General features: G+C 49.8%; 1 protein-coding gene across 1 annotated transcript in view; it reads left to right on the plus strand.

Annotated features, from left to right (window-relative positions):
* The window catches only part of LRRC75A (leucine rich repeat containing 75A), a 118,280-nt gene that overhangs the window by 45,426 nt on the left and 59,049 nt on the right, over positions 1-13,805 (plus strand). The window contains exon 2 of the mRNA XM_027861454.1: positions 12,374-12,502. Coding sequence (XP_027717255.1) covers positions 12,374-12,502 — 129 coding nt within the window. The remainder of the gene's footprint in view (positions 1-12,373; positions 12,503-13,805) is intronic.

Consider the following 13,805-nt stretch of genomic DNA (forward strand, 5'->3'; position numbering starts at 1 on the left):
CCCTGGGTGATGTCTCTGGATAATGTCTCTGGATATTGTGTCTCTGGGTGATGTCTCTGGATATTGTGTCTCTGGATATTGTGTCTCTGGGTACTGTATCTCTGGGTACTGGGATCCAGTGCCTGTTCCCTGCTTCTCCCCATGAAAGACGCTGTGGTCATGCTCCCAGCAATGGCTCCAATGGCCAAGAACTTTTGAACAAGTAGAGTTACCCACCGCCAAAACTGGCCACGGTGTGAAGCGGTAAATTCCTTGTGTCTGCCAGGGAGGATTCAAGCAGAGGCTTCTAACCACCTGTCAAATATACTTCCATGGGGCTTACTGCCTTGAGTAGGAGGTCTGGCCATATTGCCGCTCTGCTCAGAAATCTTCACTGCTTCCGTTTGCCTCTGGAATAAACATTTTGCAAACTCCTTGGCTTGCCAGTCTGGGCCACCCTTATCTTTTGTGTGCTAGCTGGCTGTTTCCTGAACATTCTCAGTGCCTTTGTACAGGCTGTGCCTCATGCCTGGTGTGCCCTCCCTCCTCACTATACCTCTTAGAATCCTTGGCTTCCTTCAAAGCCCAACTCAAATCTCGCCTTCTATGGGAAACTTTCTCTCTTGTTCCCAAGTTGTTAGTGCTTTCTCCTTAAATACATTACCTTCTATTTACTGATTTGCAGACATGTTATCCCCCCCTCCCCCTCCCAAGTGGAATGTAAGTGCCTTGGAGCCAGGACTGGCTTTCGGTTTTGTTTTCATATCCATAATACCTTGTGCATTGTAGGTATTAAATGTTTATTGATTTGTGTTTCTGGTTGGGCTAGGGGATCTCCAGTGTTCCTTCCAGCACTGAGAGTGAAGCCTCTGTGAGAGGCCTATTTTGGGCCTCCCCACCCCAATCCATCAACCAACAAAAAGGAGATATAAAGGTCCAGTCATTTCCATTCAAATGGAAAAGTAGCAAGTAATACAAAGGAGTATTGGATAAGTAATACCTGAAAAGGAAAACAGACACTAAGCGCCCTAAAAGTCTGGAGAAGGGAAAGAGCTCACTATGAGGCATAGCTGTCATGAGGAAGTGAAGACTTTCTGGGCTTTGAAGGATGAGCTCAGGTATTTTAAGGATAGGTATGGGTTCATCTATGCAACAAATACTTACTAAGCACCTACAGTGTGCAACATGTACTTTTAACATTACTCGTGTATGCCGAGCCACGCGTGAGGCTCACCTGCATGTAATTTTTGTAACAGATGCTGTTGGACTGGTTCAGTTGCTATTTTCTGAGCACCCACAACGTGGCAAGACCTCTGTCACTTCAGTGGGGCCACCTAGCAGGGTGTTGTGCAGAAAAAGAGAGAGAGAGAGAGAGAGAGAGAGAGAGAGAGAGAGAGAGAGAGAAGTACCTTGGGTGTGTAGTCTGTGGGTCTGGATTTGAATTCCAAGTTTGCTGCTAGCTTCCTGTGTGAACCCAGGCTGACAATCAATCAACAGAAATTTATTGAGCACTTTATTTATTCAGTGCTGAATTATTAACAAAATAAATTATTAAGTATTAACTCTGTTCTAGATATTGGGAAACCAAAGAAGAGGCAAATACAGTCCCTGCCCTCAAGGGGCATATATTCTAATGGGGGAGGCAATATGTCCATACAGGACCCATTGTAGATGCAAGTTAACCTTAGAGTCAGTCAACAAGCATTTATTAAGTGCTTACGGTGTGCCAGTCACTGTGCTAAGTGTTGGGGATACAAAGAAAGGCAAAAGCAACCCCTGCCCTCAAGACTTGAGGGAGAAAACACAAATCTTCACCAATCTGGCAGTAACACAAATCTTCACCAATCTGGCAGTAACACAAGCCTTCACCAAGATGGCAGTAACACAAGCCTTCACCAAGATGGCGGTCTTCACAATTTTCAGTCTCCACAGTTTGATTCAAATTCTAATCATGAACACAGGAAGGAACTAGGGAGGGAGAAGACATCTACAGAGGGGAAGGCATAAGCAGATGAGGGCATCAGGGAAGTCATCCTGCTGGAGGTGTCAATAGAGCTAAGCTTTGAAGGGCAGAGGATTCTAAGAGGTGAGGGTGAGGTGGAAGAGAATTCCAGGTGTGGGGGAAAAAAAGTCCCTTTGCCTCCTTGGGCCTCAGTTTCCTCCTCGGAGAACTGAGCAGGTGTGTCCCTTCCAGCTCAGAATCCACAGTCTTTCAAAGCCTCACTGCTCAACCTCTTCCTCCTTCAACTCAGTCCCAATCTGCCCTTCACGTTCTCATCTCATTTGGCCCTCCACTGAGCTTGGCAGCCCAGCCTAGCCCTTGCCCTCTAGAATGACCTTTCAGAGAGCAAACTGCAGGGGAGAGTGACTTTGGATGAACACACACTAACACCCCCCCACATACCCACTCCCTTCCCGAAGACCCAGCCAGGGGAGAGACATGACAAATCAACTCCTAGCACAGTGTTCCTGGGTTGCGGACAGCTGTTATCCTGGCTGTTGGCAGTGCCACACGCCCAGCTGTGTCTCTGGCTGCTGTCTCTGGGCCCTGAGCTCTCCTTGGCTCAGTGTGTATTCTGGAGAAAATGTCACCTCTTTGTTTCTGATGCCTTCCTCTGAGGGCGTGTGAAATGCCCACCTCTGGCATGCCCACTGGGGCCATTGCCCTGCTGTGTCTTATGCCTGCCACTCTTCCATCTCTTGGGACTTAAATTGTTTTCTATGATATGCAAATAGATTTATTTCAGAATGTGTTTTTTAATCATATCTTGAATGCTAGGCTAGGTTCTGTTAATACTAGATGCTACAAAGAAGAAGAAAAAAGAAAAAAATACTAGATGCTACAGGTGACGTGACCACAGGCAAGTCACTTAACTTCCTTTGACCTCAGTTTCCTCATGTGTAAAGTGGGGCTAATGATACTTCTAGAATCATAGCTTTCAGGCAGGGCTAGAAGGGGCCTGGGAGGTGATCAGTCATAGGATCATAGGTCTACAGCTGGGAGGGGCCTCGAAGGCCATCTGGCCCACCCTGAGCCCTAGAAGTGCCTTCCCCTCCGAGATGAGCTGTTCTCTCTTCTGTAGATATCTTCTCACTATCTAGTTCCTTCTTGCCTCCCTGATTAGAATTCAAGCCAAGCTGAGAAGACTGAAAATTGCATAGACTGCCTGCCATATTCCTGAAGGTTTGTGTTTCCCGCCACCAGTCCTGAGGGCAGCGATTGATTCTGCCTTTCTTTGTGTATCCCCTCCACTTAGCACAGTGATTGACATACAGTAAGTGCTTAATAAATGCTTGTTGACAGACTCTGGTCACACAGTAACAAAGGCAGACTGTGAACCCACCCTTTCTTCAGGCTTGTGAAATGTCCCACCTTTGGCATGTCCCCTGGGGCTGTCCCCAGGCTCTCTGACTCTCCTAAGCCATCCTTCCCTGGGTTCAGTAGGGGACAACATCCTCCCCCACTTCTGCTCATCCTTCTGAGCCCTCTGGTTAATTTTATTCTGGTTGGATGACAGCCTCATTAAGGGACCCTTGGTGTCCACCCAGGCTCTGTGGTGGCTTCAGTATTGACTGGCCACCTTTGCTGGTAAATATTCATGCCGTGTTTCCTCCCTCTCCTCCCAACTGTCTGTGAAAGCAGGCAGTCGTGTCTGGAAGGGAGAGGAGAGAGACAGACCCACAAGCTAATTTCCCATCTCTTCCATTTGGGGCATTGCAGGGAGAAGGTAGTTTAAATCTCTTCAGGGTAAAGATTAAAGTGAGGGTAGGAAGAAAAACCTATTATTTGCCGAGGAGCAGCTAGAAATCAAGGCTTTGGGAGATTCAATTATGGAGAAGAAGTCAGCAGGCTGTCTGGGAAGGGACAGAGGGAAAGGAGAGGAAAAAAGCAAACACATTGTAGGAGAGCAGTGAGAAGCAGCATCAGCCCACGTAGCATCTTCGTATCAGCGGCTGTCAGCACTGGGAGGGCCTTCTGGAGAGGTCCTCATTTTTACAGAGGAGGAAACTGAGTCCCAGACAGAGGAAGTGACTTCCTGGGGTCCCAGAGCCACAATAGAGCTGCCAGCTTACCTTTCTAAGGCACATGCTATCCCTGGATAGTTCAAGGCTGGAGAGAAATCGAGGGGGGCAGGCACCAGAGACCTTGGGCAGAGGGCCAAAGAAAAGTGCAGAATGTCCTCTCCCCTCCTCATTTTCTTTCCCTGGCCTCGGTGGAGGAGGGGCATTTTGGCTAGTGGCAAAGACCAATGTCTGCGCTGATGAGATGGGGTGCAGGCTTCCCCCTCCCCATTCCCCTACCCCACCCTCAAGCTGTGGCTGGTGGGGAAGACTCCAGGGTATATGAGGAAATGCAGGCAGAGCCAGTGTGAATCCTGTAGCCAAGCTGACTTGTTGCAGCCAAATTGAAAAACTATTTAGAGTGCTGGCAGAGAAGAAGAAGGAGAGGAGGAGGAGGAGGAAAGGCGGGAGAGAGGGAAGGAGGGAGGGAGAGAGAGAGAGAGAGAGAAAGATGAGGAAAGAGGAGGGACAGAGAGAGACAGAGAATGGGAAAGGAAGAGAAGGAGGAGGGAAGAAGAGACAGAGAGAGAGAGAGAGAAGGGAAGAGAGGGAAAAAGAAACGGCTAGAGGGAGGAGAAAGAATGAGAGAAGGAAGGATAGAAGGGGAGGGAGATGAAGAGAGAAAGAGAAAGGGAGTGGAAGAAGAAGAGGAGGAAGAAGAGGAAGAGGGAAGGGGAGAGAAGAATCCTCTTCCCCTCCTCCTTTCCTTTTTAGTATGCAGGGTACTCATTGTGTGAGCAGTCCCAAAAATATTCTGCTCACAAGATCATTTTATCCCAAACCTCCAAATATCTCCCCCAGCCGCAGTGAGGCTCCCACCTCTCATCCTCCCCAGGCTCTTTTCTCTTCCCTCTCCTCCCTCCCTCTCCCCATCCCCCATCCCAGGCTTTCCGGCCTCCAGCACTCAGTAAAGAAATCCCACGCAGTCACTACCCTGATCAGTCCCCAAGAATGGAGCTCCCCTATTTATCTCCTCTATTAGTGGTTGCCTGTTCTCCTGTTCCCTCTGCATGGCCGTGTGAAAGACAGGGAAACCTCCCCAGAGAGGATGTCAGCCCAGCTGACTCAGGCAAGGGGCCCACTCGAGCCTGTTGAGGTGGGGGTGGGGGATGAGGGGGGTGGCAGAGCTCCCAGTGCTGCTGCCTCCATTGCTTGGCCCAACATCTGGATAGTTGCAACATCTGGACAGTTCCAAGCAAGGCAGCTGCCCTGTGGGCTTTCTACCCTAGGGATCCCTCAGGGGGAGCTCAAGTCCCCCAAGGGCCACATCCTTGCATGGAGAACTCTACTTGGGGCTTCTTGCGGGGCTCCCCTGCCACCATTGTCCATGGCAGTGTGTTGCTTAGGGGTGGTGGAGTGGGGGAGGGGAGGTGCCTTCTTGAGTTTATCTGCTTTACTTTTTCTCAAGCCTGGGACCACCTTTTTCCTCTCTCGGAAAGTTGGAGGGGGAAGTAAGATTTGCAAGCCCACTGTGCGATGCAGAAATGCAGAGGACAGCCAGATGACATACCGGAGAAAAAGAAAAGGGGGTTCATGGGGGCAGCTAGGTGGCACAGTGGTTAGAGCACCAGCCCTGAAGTCAGGAGGACCTGAATTCAAATCCTGCCTCAGACACATAATACTTCCTAGGTATGTGACTCTGGGCAAGTCACTTAACCCCAACTACCTCACTAAAAAAAAAGGGGGGGAAGGGTTCATGTCAATTAACAGGTGTGTTATTAAGCCCCATCCTGTGTGCCAGGTACAAGGGATACAAAGGCAAAACATGAAATAGCCCCTGCCCTCAAGGAGCTTACAGTCATTCTGTCAGGGAAGACATCAGGCACAAACACAGGGTGTCCCAAAAGTCTTGATGCAGTTTAAAGCTATACTACACTAAGACTTTTGGGACACCCTAAGCATGGATTTATGTCTGTACACACACACTCACACACTCACACATACACACATTTTCTATTAGGGTATGGAGGGGAGGATGACAGCGTGTCATAGAGGAGCAAATATATTCAAATGCTTAATATAGTCCAAGGTCCCAGAAATTGGGAAACCTGCTATTTAATTTGACTCTCTTGGGGGACTAGCTAGCTGTGTGACCCTGAGAAGGGTTCCTTAGCCTCTCTGGGCCCCCTGGATCCCACCCTTGAAGCAGGAAGGCATTTGGTGGTTTGGCCACCAAAAGGAATGTGCCAGAAGCTGCTGATTCAGAATTCAGGAGGGGTGGATTTCAGCTCCTCCAGCTGAGACTTCAGGATCAGAGAGCTAGGGTGGGGTGGGGGGGCTTGAGAGCTTATCTAGTCCAACAAACTAGTGCCTTTTATGGAGGGGAAACTGAGTCACAGAAAAGGCAAATGACTTGCCCAGGGTCATGCAGGTAAGAAGCAGCAGAACCCAGATGTAAACCCCAAGATCCTTCAATTTCACATCCCTCTTTTCATGTCACCATACACCATCTTCCCTCCCTCTCCTCCCCTTATTCTCTTCTTTCCTCCTTTTCCACGTCCTTTCCCCCATTTCTTTCTCCCTCCCTCCCTCCCTTCCTTTCTCCCTCCTTTCCTTCCCATGGAGCATGGGAGTGGCCTGAAATCATTAAGGGATGAGAATAGGCCTCTGCCCAACGGCCCTTCCCACCATCTCTCCCCCACCCCCGATGGCTCCTATGGCTGAGACCTTTGGTTCCCCACACCCTAACTGAAACTTGGAGGATTGTGAGTCACGGGCCCCAGGAGCCATTAGCTAACATGGCCGTGTGTCTGGTCTAGGAGGACAGCCTCCCCGCTTTCTATCACTTCCTGTCTTTTCTTTCCCCCTCCCTTGCTTCTCTGTCCTTTCCTTCTTTCTCTCCCTCCTGTCTCCTCCCTCCTTCTCCTTCCCACTCTCCTTCTTCCTCTCCCTTCTTCTCTCTCCCCCTCCCTTCTACAGTCAGGAACGCACTGGAGAAAAATAAAATTAAAAAACAAACAAACACAGAGATACTTGTTGGGGAGGGTGCCATCTGCCTGAGCTGAGCAAAGCAAGGACTGGCTGCCAGTCAGGTTGGCAGGCCACACCAACAAGCAGCACCCTAGAGTCATGTCCCCCTGGGGCTCCTGGAGGCCCTCTTCTCTGGGTCATCTTGTCCATCCCCCTGCCTGCAGGAGAGGTTGGAAGCCAGTCCAGGCATAGGAGAGGATCCTGAGTGAGGGAGATCTGAGAGAAGCCTCCTGGGCCTCCCTCCGGCTGAGGCCACTTTCTGCCTTACCCCCAAAGCCTCTCCAAAGTTTCCTGGGTCAGCTCCGCACCCTCTTCTGGCCCATGGTTTACTGAGTCCTCTGGGGCTGGGGAGATAGGAGGGGTGAAGTCACCAGGGATCCCAGGGCCCAGAGCTGAAAGGGACCTGAAAGCTTCTTTAATTTTATGGATGAAGTAACAGGACCCTAACCCACAAACATCAGATAATAACAATAACCGGTATTTACGAAGCACTTTACGTTTGCTAGCTCAGGTGATTTTCACAACAACCCTGGGAGGCAGGGGCTGTTATGATGCTCATTTTGCAGATGAGGAACCTGAAGCAAGCAAGAGTTAAGTGACTTGTCCAGAGTCACACAGCTAGTAAGCACTGAGTCAGGATTCCAAGTCCAATCCAACCTCACACAGTAAGCATCGGAGGCAGGATTTGAACTCAGCTCTTCTGGACTCCAACCTTCTCACTGCATCTGGTGCTCTGCTAATCTTTTCTTTAAGAAGTTTTTTTAATTTTTAAAAATTCATAAGCATTCATTTTTTTTCTTCTTCCTGTCTTCCCCTCCTCCTACTGAAAAATAAAAAAAGGAAAAAGAAAAACAAAACCCATATCACAGATACGCACAGTCAAGTGAAACAAATTCCCTCACTGACCGTGCCCAGAAACGGAGTCTTCTGACATCATGGCTGAGCATTTATCCCCGTCTTTCAGCGTCGGTGTGGTCGTCATTGTATAAATTGTTCTCTGGCTTTTCTCATGTCACTCAGCATCATCTCCCTCATGCCTTCCCAGGTCTCCCTAAAACCTTCCCTTTCCTCATTTCTTAAGGACCCAGTAGCATCCCATTCCTTTCACACGCCATGACCTGTTCAGCCATTCCCATACTGACCAGCTCCACTGTGGTCTCCCCTTTGATACCCCAAAGATTTGCTGCTCTATCCACACCTAAACACCTCTGGGAAAAAGCATGGGGCAGGGCCTGTGGGGAGACTGGGACAAAGGTTGGGTGTAGCCAAGGAAAAATTATTTTGTTCAAAGTATCTGCTTACCAAGAATGATTGCTGATCAAATGAGTAATAATAATAGTTTGCATTTATATCATTCTCTAAGGTTTATAAAGCACTTTACAAATAATGTCTCATTTAACCTCATGACAACCCTAGAAAGTAGGTGTTATTAATATCCCCATTTTACAGCTGAGGAGACTGAGACAGACTGAGGTTCAGTGATTTGTTCAGGGACATAAGGCCAGTAAGTTCCTGAGGCCAGATTTAAACGTGGGCAGGGACATTGTTCGGAGTGATGGTTTTAATGGAAATTGGATAGACTAGAAATAAATAATCTGTAGCCAGCTCATGCTTCATAGATAGGAAAATTGAAAAAACCCAATCCATTATTCTTTCTTTCCAAATGTGGCCCCACCTCAGGGCCAAGAACCAGAGTGAATGATCTCTGCTTCCTGATGGGGGATAGGCTCAGGCTCTCAGGGCCACCAAGAGGCTGCTTGTCTGCTGCCCTGGGAGAGCGGGGGAAGTGAGGAGGTGGGTCCTGGGGGAGCCTGGCTGGTCTGAGGCAGGCGCTGTGCCCCAGTGAAGGGGTGGAGGAAGGGGGCTGGGCAGGGCCGGGCATGGGAGTTATCATCTTACATATGAATTAGACTGAACCAGAGCTGGCAGGAGATGTTGCAGGGAGTGATGGGGGGAGGAGGAGGGTGTGAGGTGGATGGGGGAGGGGGGAGAAGACAGCAGCGTCAGCCTTGAACCCTGCCCTCCCAGCTGGGATGCACACCAGGCTGGAATCGAGGCTCCTTGGCCTAGGGACAGGATGGGGGCACAGCCGCTTCCCCCCACAATCCCACAGTCACAGATTTAGATCCAAATGGGACCTGAGGTTATCTAGCTCAGTCCCGCCAAGCAGAGCTTGGCGTGCAGTAGTTACTTAATAAATGTCTGTTGATTGACAGACTGTTGACCCCTCATACACCATATGCCATTTCACAGCGCTTCTGTTTTAGGGGAGAGACCCAGGGTTACCCCGAGGCACAGGGGCAAGGGAGGCCATGCTGGCCATCACAGACCTAGTATGGAACATAGGCTCTTCTTTTCCTGGGGCAATTTCTTGGCTTCTCGATTGCAAACAGAGACTCCGGAAAAGTAGCTGACAAAATCAGCGCTTCGACCCGGGGATGAGGTCCCCTCAGTCTGCCACCTCCTCCATGTCGCCATCACATTGTGATTGTGCAAGACACAAGGGCGCTCTAGCAGAAAGAGCCCAGAGAGGGAGAGAAGGGAGGGCCAGAGCTCTGGCCTCCCCTCTCCCCCAAATTTGCTTTTTCCTTCAGGCCTCAGTTTCCTTATCTGTAAAATGAAAATGAGAATGCCTGTCATACCCCCAAGAGCGTTGGGAGACTTAACTGAGGCCATGGGATGAGAAGCCATATTGAAAATCCCAAAAGGGAGGCAGCTAGGTGGTGCAGTGGTTAGAGTCCTGGAGTCAGGAGGACTTGAGGTTAAATCCAGCCTCAGACACTTATAGCTGTGTGACCCTGGGCAAGTCACTTAACCCCAATTGCCTCAAAGAAAGAAATCATTGTCCTTAGTAAGGACTTTGTCTAATGATGGACAAACAACTTCAAGGTCAAAGAAACTTGGAAGGGGCAGCTAGGTGGCGCAGTGGATAGAGCATCGGCCCTAGATTCAGGTGGACCTGAGTTCAAATCCTGATCTCGGACACATTAACACTTACTAGCTGTGCGACCCTGGGCAAATCACTTAACCGCTTGCCTAGCATAAAGAAAAAAGAAAAAGACAAGAGACTTGGAAATATGCTTAACTTCCAGCCCTCCTCTGGGGAGTCTCTAACCCAGGCTGAAGGAGTTAGAATCACGGATGCCTAGGATTCGGGAGAGCTGGGGTGGGGCTTCCCCCATCCTTCCTTTGAGAGGAGAGGGGGAGGGGCTTGACCCCCTCACACAGCCAGCTGTGGCAGGGATGGAAGAGAATAGACATCACCTGACATTGGTCCTCCCTGGTCAAGTAGAGTCACATAGGGAGGACTAAACCTACCCTTCTGGGGGCTGGGATAACAATAATAATAATAATAATAATAATAGTAATAAAAAAATGATGATGATGATGATGATGATAGTAGAAATAACAATTCACATTTTGATAATGCTTTAAGGTTTACAAAGTCCTTTACATCCATCGTCTCAGTTGATCCTTGAAAGTGGAAAGAGCATTGGGTCTAGAGTGAGAGGTCATGGGTTCAAATCTTTCCTCTGACACTTCATACCTGTGAGACCTTGGGTAAATCACTTAGCAACCCGGGTTTCAGTTTTCTCACTAGTAAATATAATAGAGGAGTTCGGACCCGATGGTCTCTGAAGCCCCTGATTTCATCTGCAGATCTAATGATCCTATGAACACTGTGACATAGATGTTGTTATCATCCCATTTTACAGATGAACCTAGCTAGTTAGGGTCCAAGAGAATGAGCTAGAGTCAGAACGCATGATTCAGCAGATGGAGATTCCCTTCTTCCCAGGCCCCCTCCCCAGGGCAGTGGGAGGAAGGGGGGGCTGTCATTCCGATGTCCAGGCGTGGAGTGGGCATCCTGGGCACGCTGCCAGTTCACACCATCTCGCTCCCCCTGAGAAGCTTCCCGCCCTCTCCAGGGCTTCAGCTGGTGTTGGCGGGGAGCTAGGGGGAGCCCGCCGCAGAAAGCTCTGATCTCACCCTGCTCTTCTACTTGTTCATTCCCTGAGCATCCTTGGGAGAAGGTGTGTGGGTGGCTTTGCTCTCTCCTCCTCCCTCCCTCTTCTTCTCTTTCCCCTCCAGGGTGAGACCAGCTGCTGAATTTTTTTCCACTTGTTCCTTTGGTTGCTATAAATCCAAGCAGCAGATTTATCATCTCGGGGGGACAAGGGCTCAGAGGAGACACTGCCTGAGGGGGTGGGGTGGATGGAGGTTTGAGGTCTCTCCTGGGAACAAGGGCCCATGGCTTACAGTCCTGGTGGGTGGGGTAGGTCGTGAGCAGATATGCAGTGAAGGGCCTGGAGGTGGAGGAGAGACATTTGCCCTCTCCCCATCTTTGCCTTAGAGCAGAGATTCTTAGCTAGAGGTCCAATGACCCCTGGGGTCACATATAGATTTCAAGCAGTTGAGGAACTTGGATGGGGGGAATATTACATCTTTGTTTTTACTAAGTCTCACTGAAATTTAGCATTTCTTTCAATTATTTAAAATCATCATTCTGAGAAGAGGTCCTGAGGTTTGACTGGACTACCCAAGGTGGGGCATGACTCCCAAAAGGTGAAGAGCCCTTGTTTCAGGGGAAAGGGATCTTAGCAAACATCCTGTCCCTCCACCGAGTGTGGTAATCAGTGTCGACACCAGCAACGGGCATCAGAGACCTCATGCCTGCCACAAACCCACTAACCCTTGTGTATTCCAGCCAAACCTACAGCCAGGCTTCTCTGGGGCAATGGTGGCAAAGTGAGGGGGCTGAGTATCAGTGGAATTCTGCCGGGGACCTCTCCCCGGGAACCAGGAACATAGGCTTTGAGACAGTAAAACTGGGGAGACCTGAGAGAAATGACATGGTTGGCCAGTTTCCAGTATCAAAGCTGGGCTTGTTCTCTTCATAGGGCTGGAGGGGACCAGAGAAGGCCTCAAGTTCACCTTCCTATTTCACAGAGGTGAAAGTTGAGGCTCAGGGGAAGTGACTTGCCCAAGGTTACACATGTTGTATCTGACTGAGCTGGGATTAAACCCAGGTCCTCTGACTCCAAATTCAGTGCTTATTCTGCTTAACCTTCAGGCAGAGCTGGGTGCTGTACGTAAGGAAGCCCAAACCATTCTTGTGTTGTTGCAGGTACTTTTCCTCTCTTCCACTGGCTCCAAAGGAGCCATCCTGCAGGGAGCCCCTCGTACCCCCTCTCTTAGTCCTGGACTGCCTGCTGAAGCCCTACTGTAGTCCAGGCTGGGCACGCCCTGGGAATGCCTGTGCTTCTCCCTGCCTGCATGGACCAGGCACCAGCCGGTTCAGAAGGAGACCCCATGTGAAGGCTGCTGCCCCTCACCTTGGTTCATCCCTTTGCTCCCACAGGACTTGGGAATGGAGTCTACATCACTGGATGACGTCCTCTACCGCTATGCCAGCTTTCGGAACCTGGTGGACCCCATCACGCACGACCTCATCATCAGTTTGGCCCGATACGTGCATTGCCCCAAGCCAGTAGGTTACGTTGCCTCTTATGCTGGCAAAATTGCTGGGGGGGATTGGGGCGGGTTGGGCTCTTCTTTTTATTAAGGTGTTCGGTGATGGCAGACAGAACCCATCCAGTGCACCCAAGGAAAATGATAGGATCATAGCTCCAGAGCTGAAAGGGCCCTTGGAGGTCATCTTGACCAACCTCCTTCTCCTTTTACAGATGAATTAACTGAATCCCAGAGAGTTAAGTGACACGTAGGATCATAGCTTCCGAGCTGAAAGGGCCCTTATATGCTGACTCCTTCATTTTACAGATGAGGAAATTGAGGCTTGGAGCAGTAAAAGTGACTGGCTCAAGGTCACACAGGTAGTAAGCATCAGTAGTTGAATTTGAACCCAGCTCTTTTAGGTCTAAGCCAGCCTTTCTTCTCCCTCCTCACCCTGGGAGCCAAGGAAGTGGGGTACATTGACACAGAGAGGCCGAGCCAGGAAATATGACCCATTCCAGATGTCCTAAGGCTTAACACCTAGGGAAGAGAGCGGACGAGGTTTGTGGTGGGTTGTGGGTGTGGTGACATGGATGGAAGCCCTTATAGCTTAGGTTGGAAGCTAAATCCCAAAGCATTTACCAGCTTCTGGAAACAGCCTCTGACTCCTGTGAGGTTCTGAAGGTTGGAGGGTGTGAAAAAAAAGAGCCAGACAAAAACATCTGCCCTTTTCCCTTCTGGCTGCTGGAGACTAGACGGCACATGAGGGCCCTTCCAGCCCTGGAGCTGTGACAGTCACCGGCGGGGAGTCCTCCCAGCATGCTGGCTCCTGGGGAGGACGGAGGAAGCCATGGTAACTGCAGCTGCCCTGATAAAGCGGGCTTTGTTTCTCCAGCTCTGGGGAGATGCTGCCCTGGTGGGGTGGGGGTGGAGGGCGCCTGCTGGGCCCAGGCCTCAGGATCTCACTACTTAGGTCTTCCCAGCCCCTTCTCTGCTTTCCCCTTCCCTTCCAGAAGGAAATTGCCCACAGCCTCAGAAAGAAGCCCCTTTGACCTTGAGCAATGACTTAACCTCTCTGGGTCTCAGTTTCTTCCTCAGTAAAATGAGGGGGTTGGGGCAGATGGCTTCTGAGGCCTTTTTCAGCTCTAAGTCTTTGGTCCTATAAATTTGGACACGACTTCCTCTCTCTGGACCTGTGCCCTCCTTTGTGAATGAAGGGCTTGAAAATAAAGAAATATAAATGAATGAATAGATAAATAAATAGATAAATAGAAAGGAAGGAAAGAGAAAGAGAAAGAAAAGAAAAGAAAAGAAAAGAAAAGAAAAGAAAAGAAAAGAAA

The sequence above is a fragment of the Vombatus ursinus genome, unplaced genomic scaffold (genome assembly GCF_900497805.2).
Source record: "Vombatus ursinus unplaced genomic scaffold, bare-nosed wombat genome assembly UNPS02014768.1, whole genome shotgun sequence".
Classification (NCBI taxonomy): domain Eukaryota; kingdom Metazoa; phylum Chordata; class Mammalia; order Diprotodontia; family Vombatidae; genus Vombatus; species Vombatus ursinus.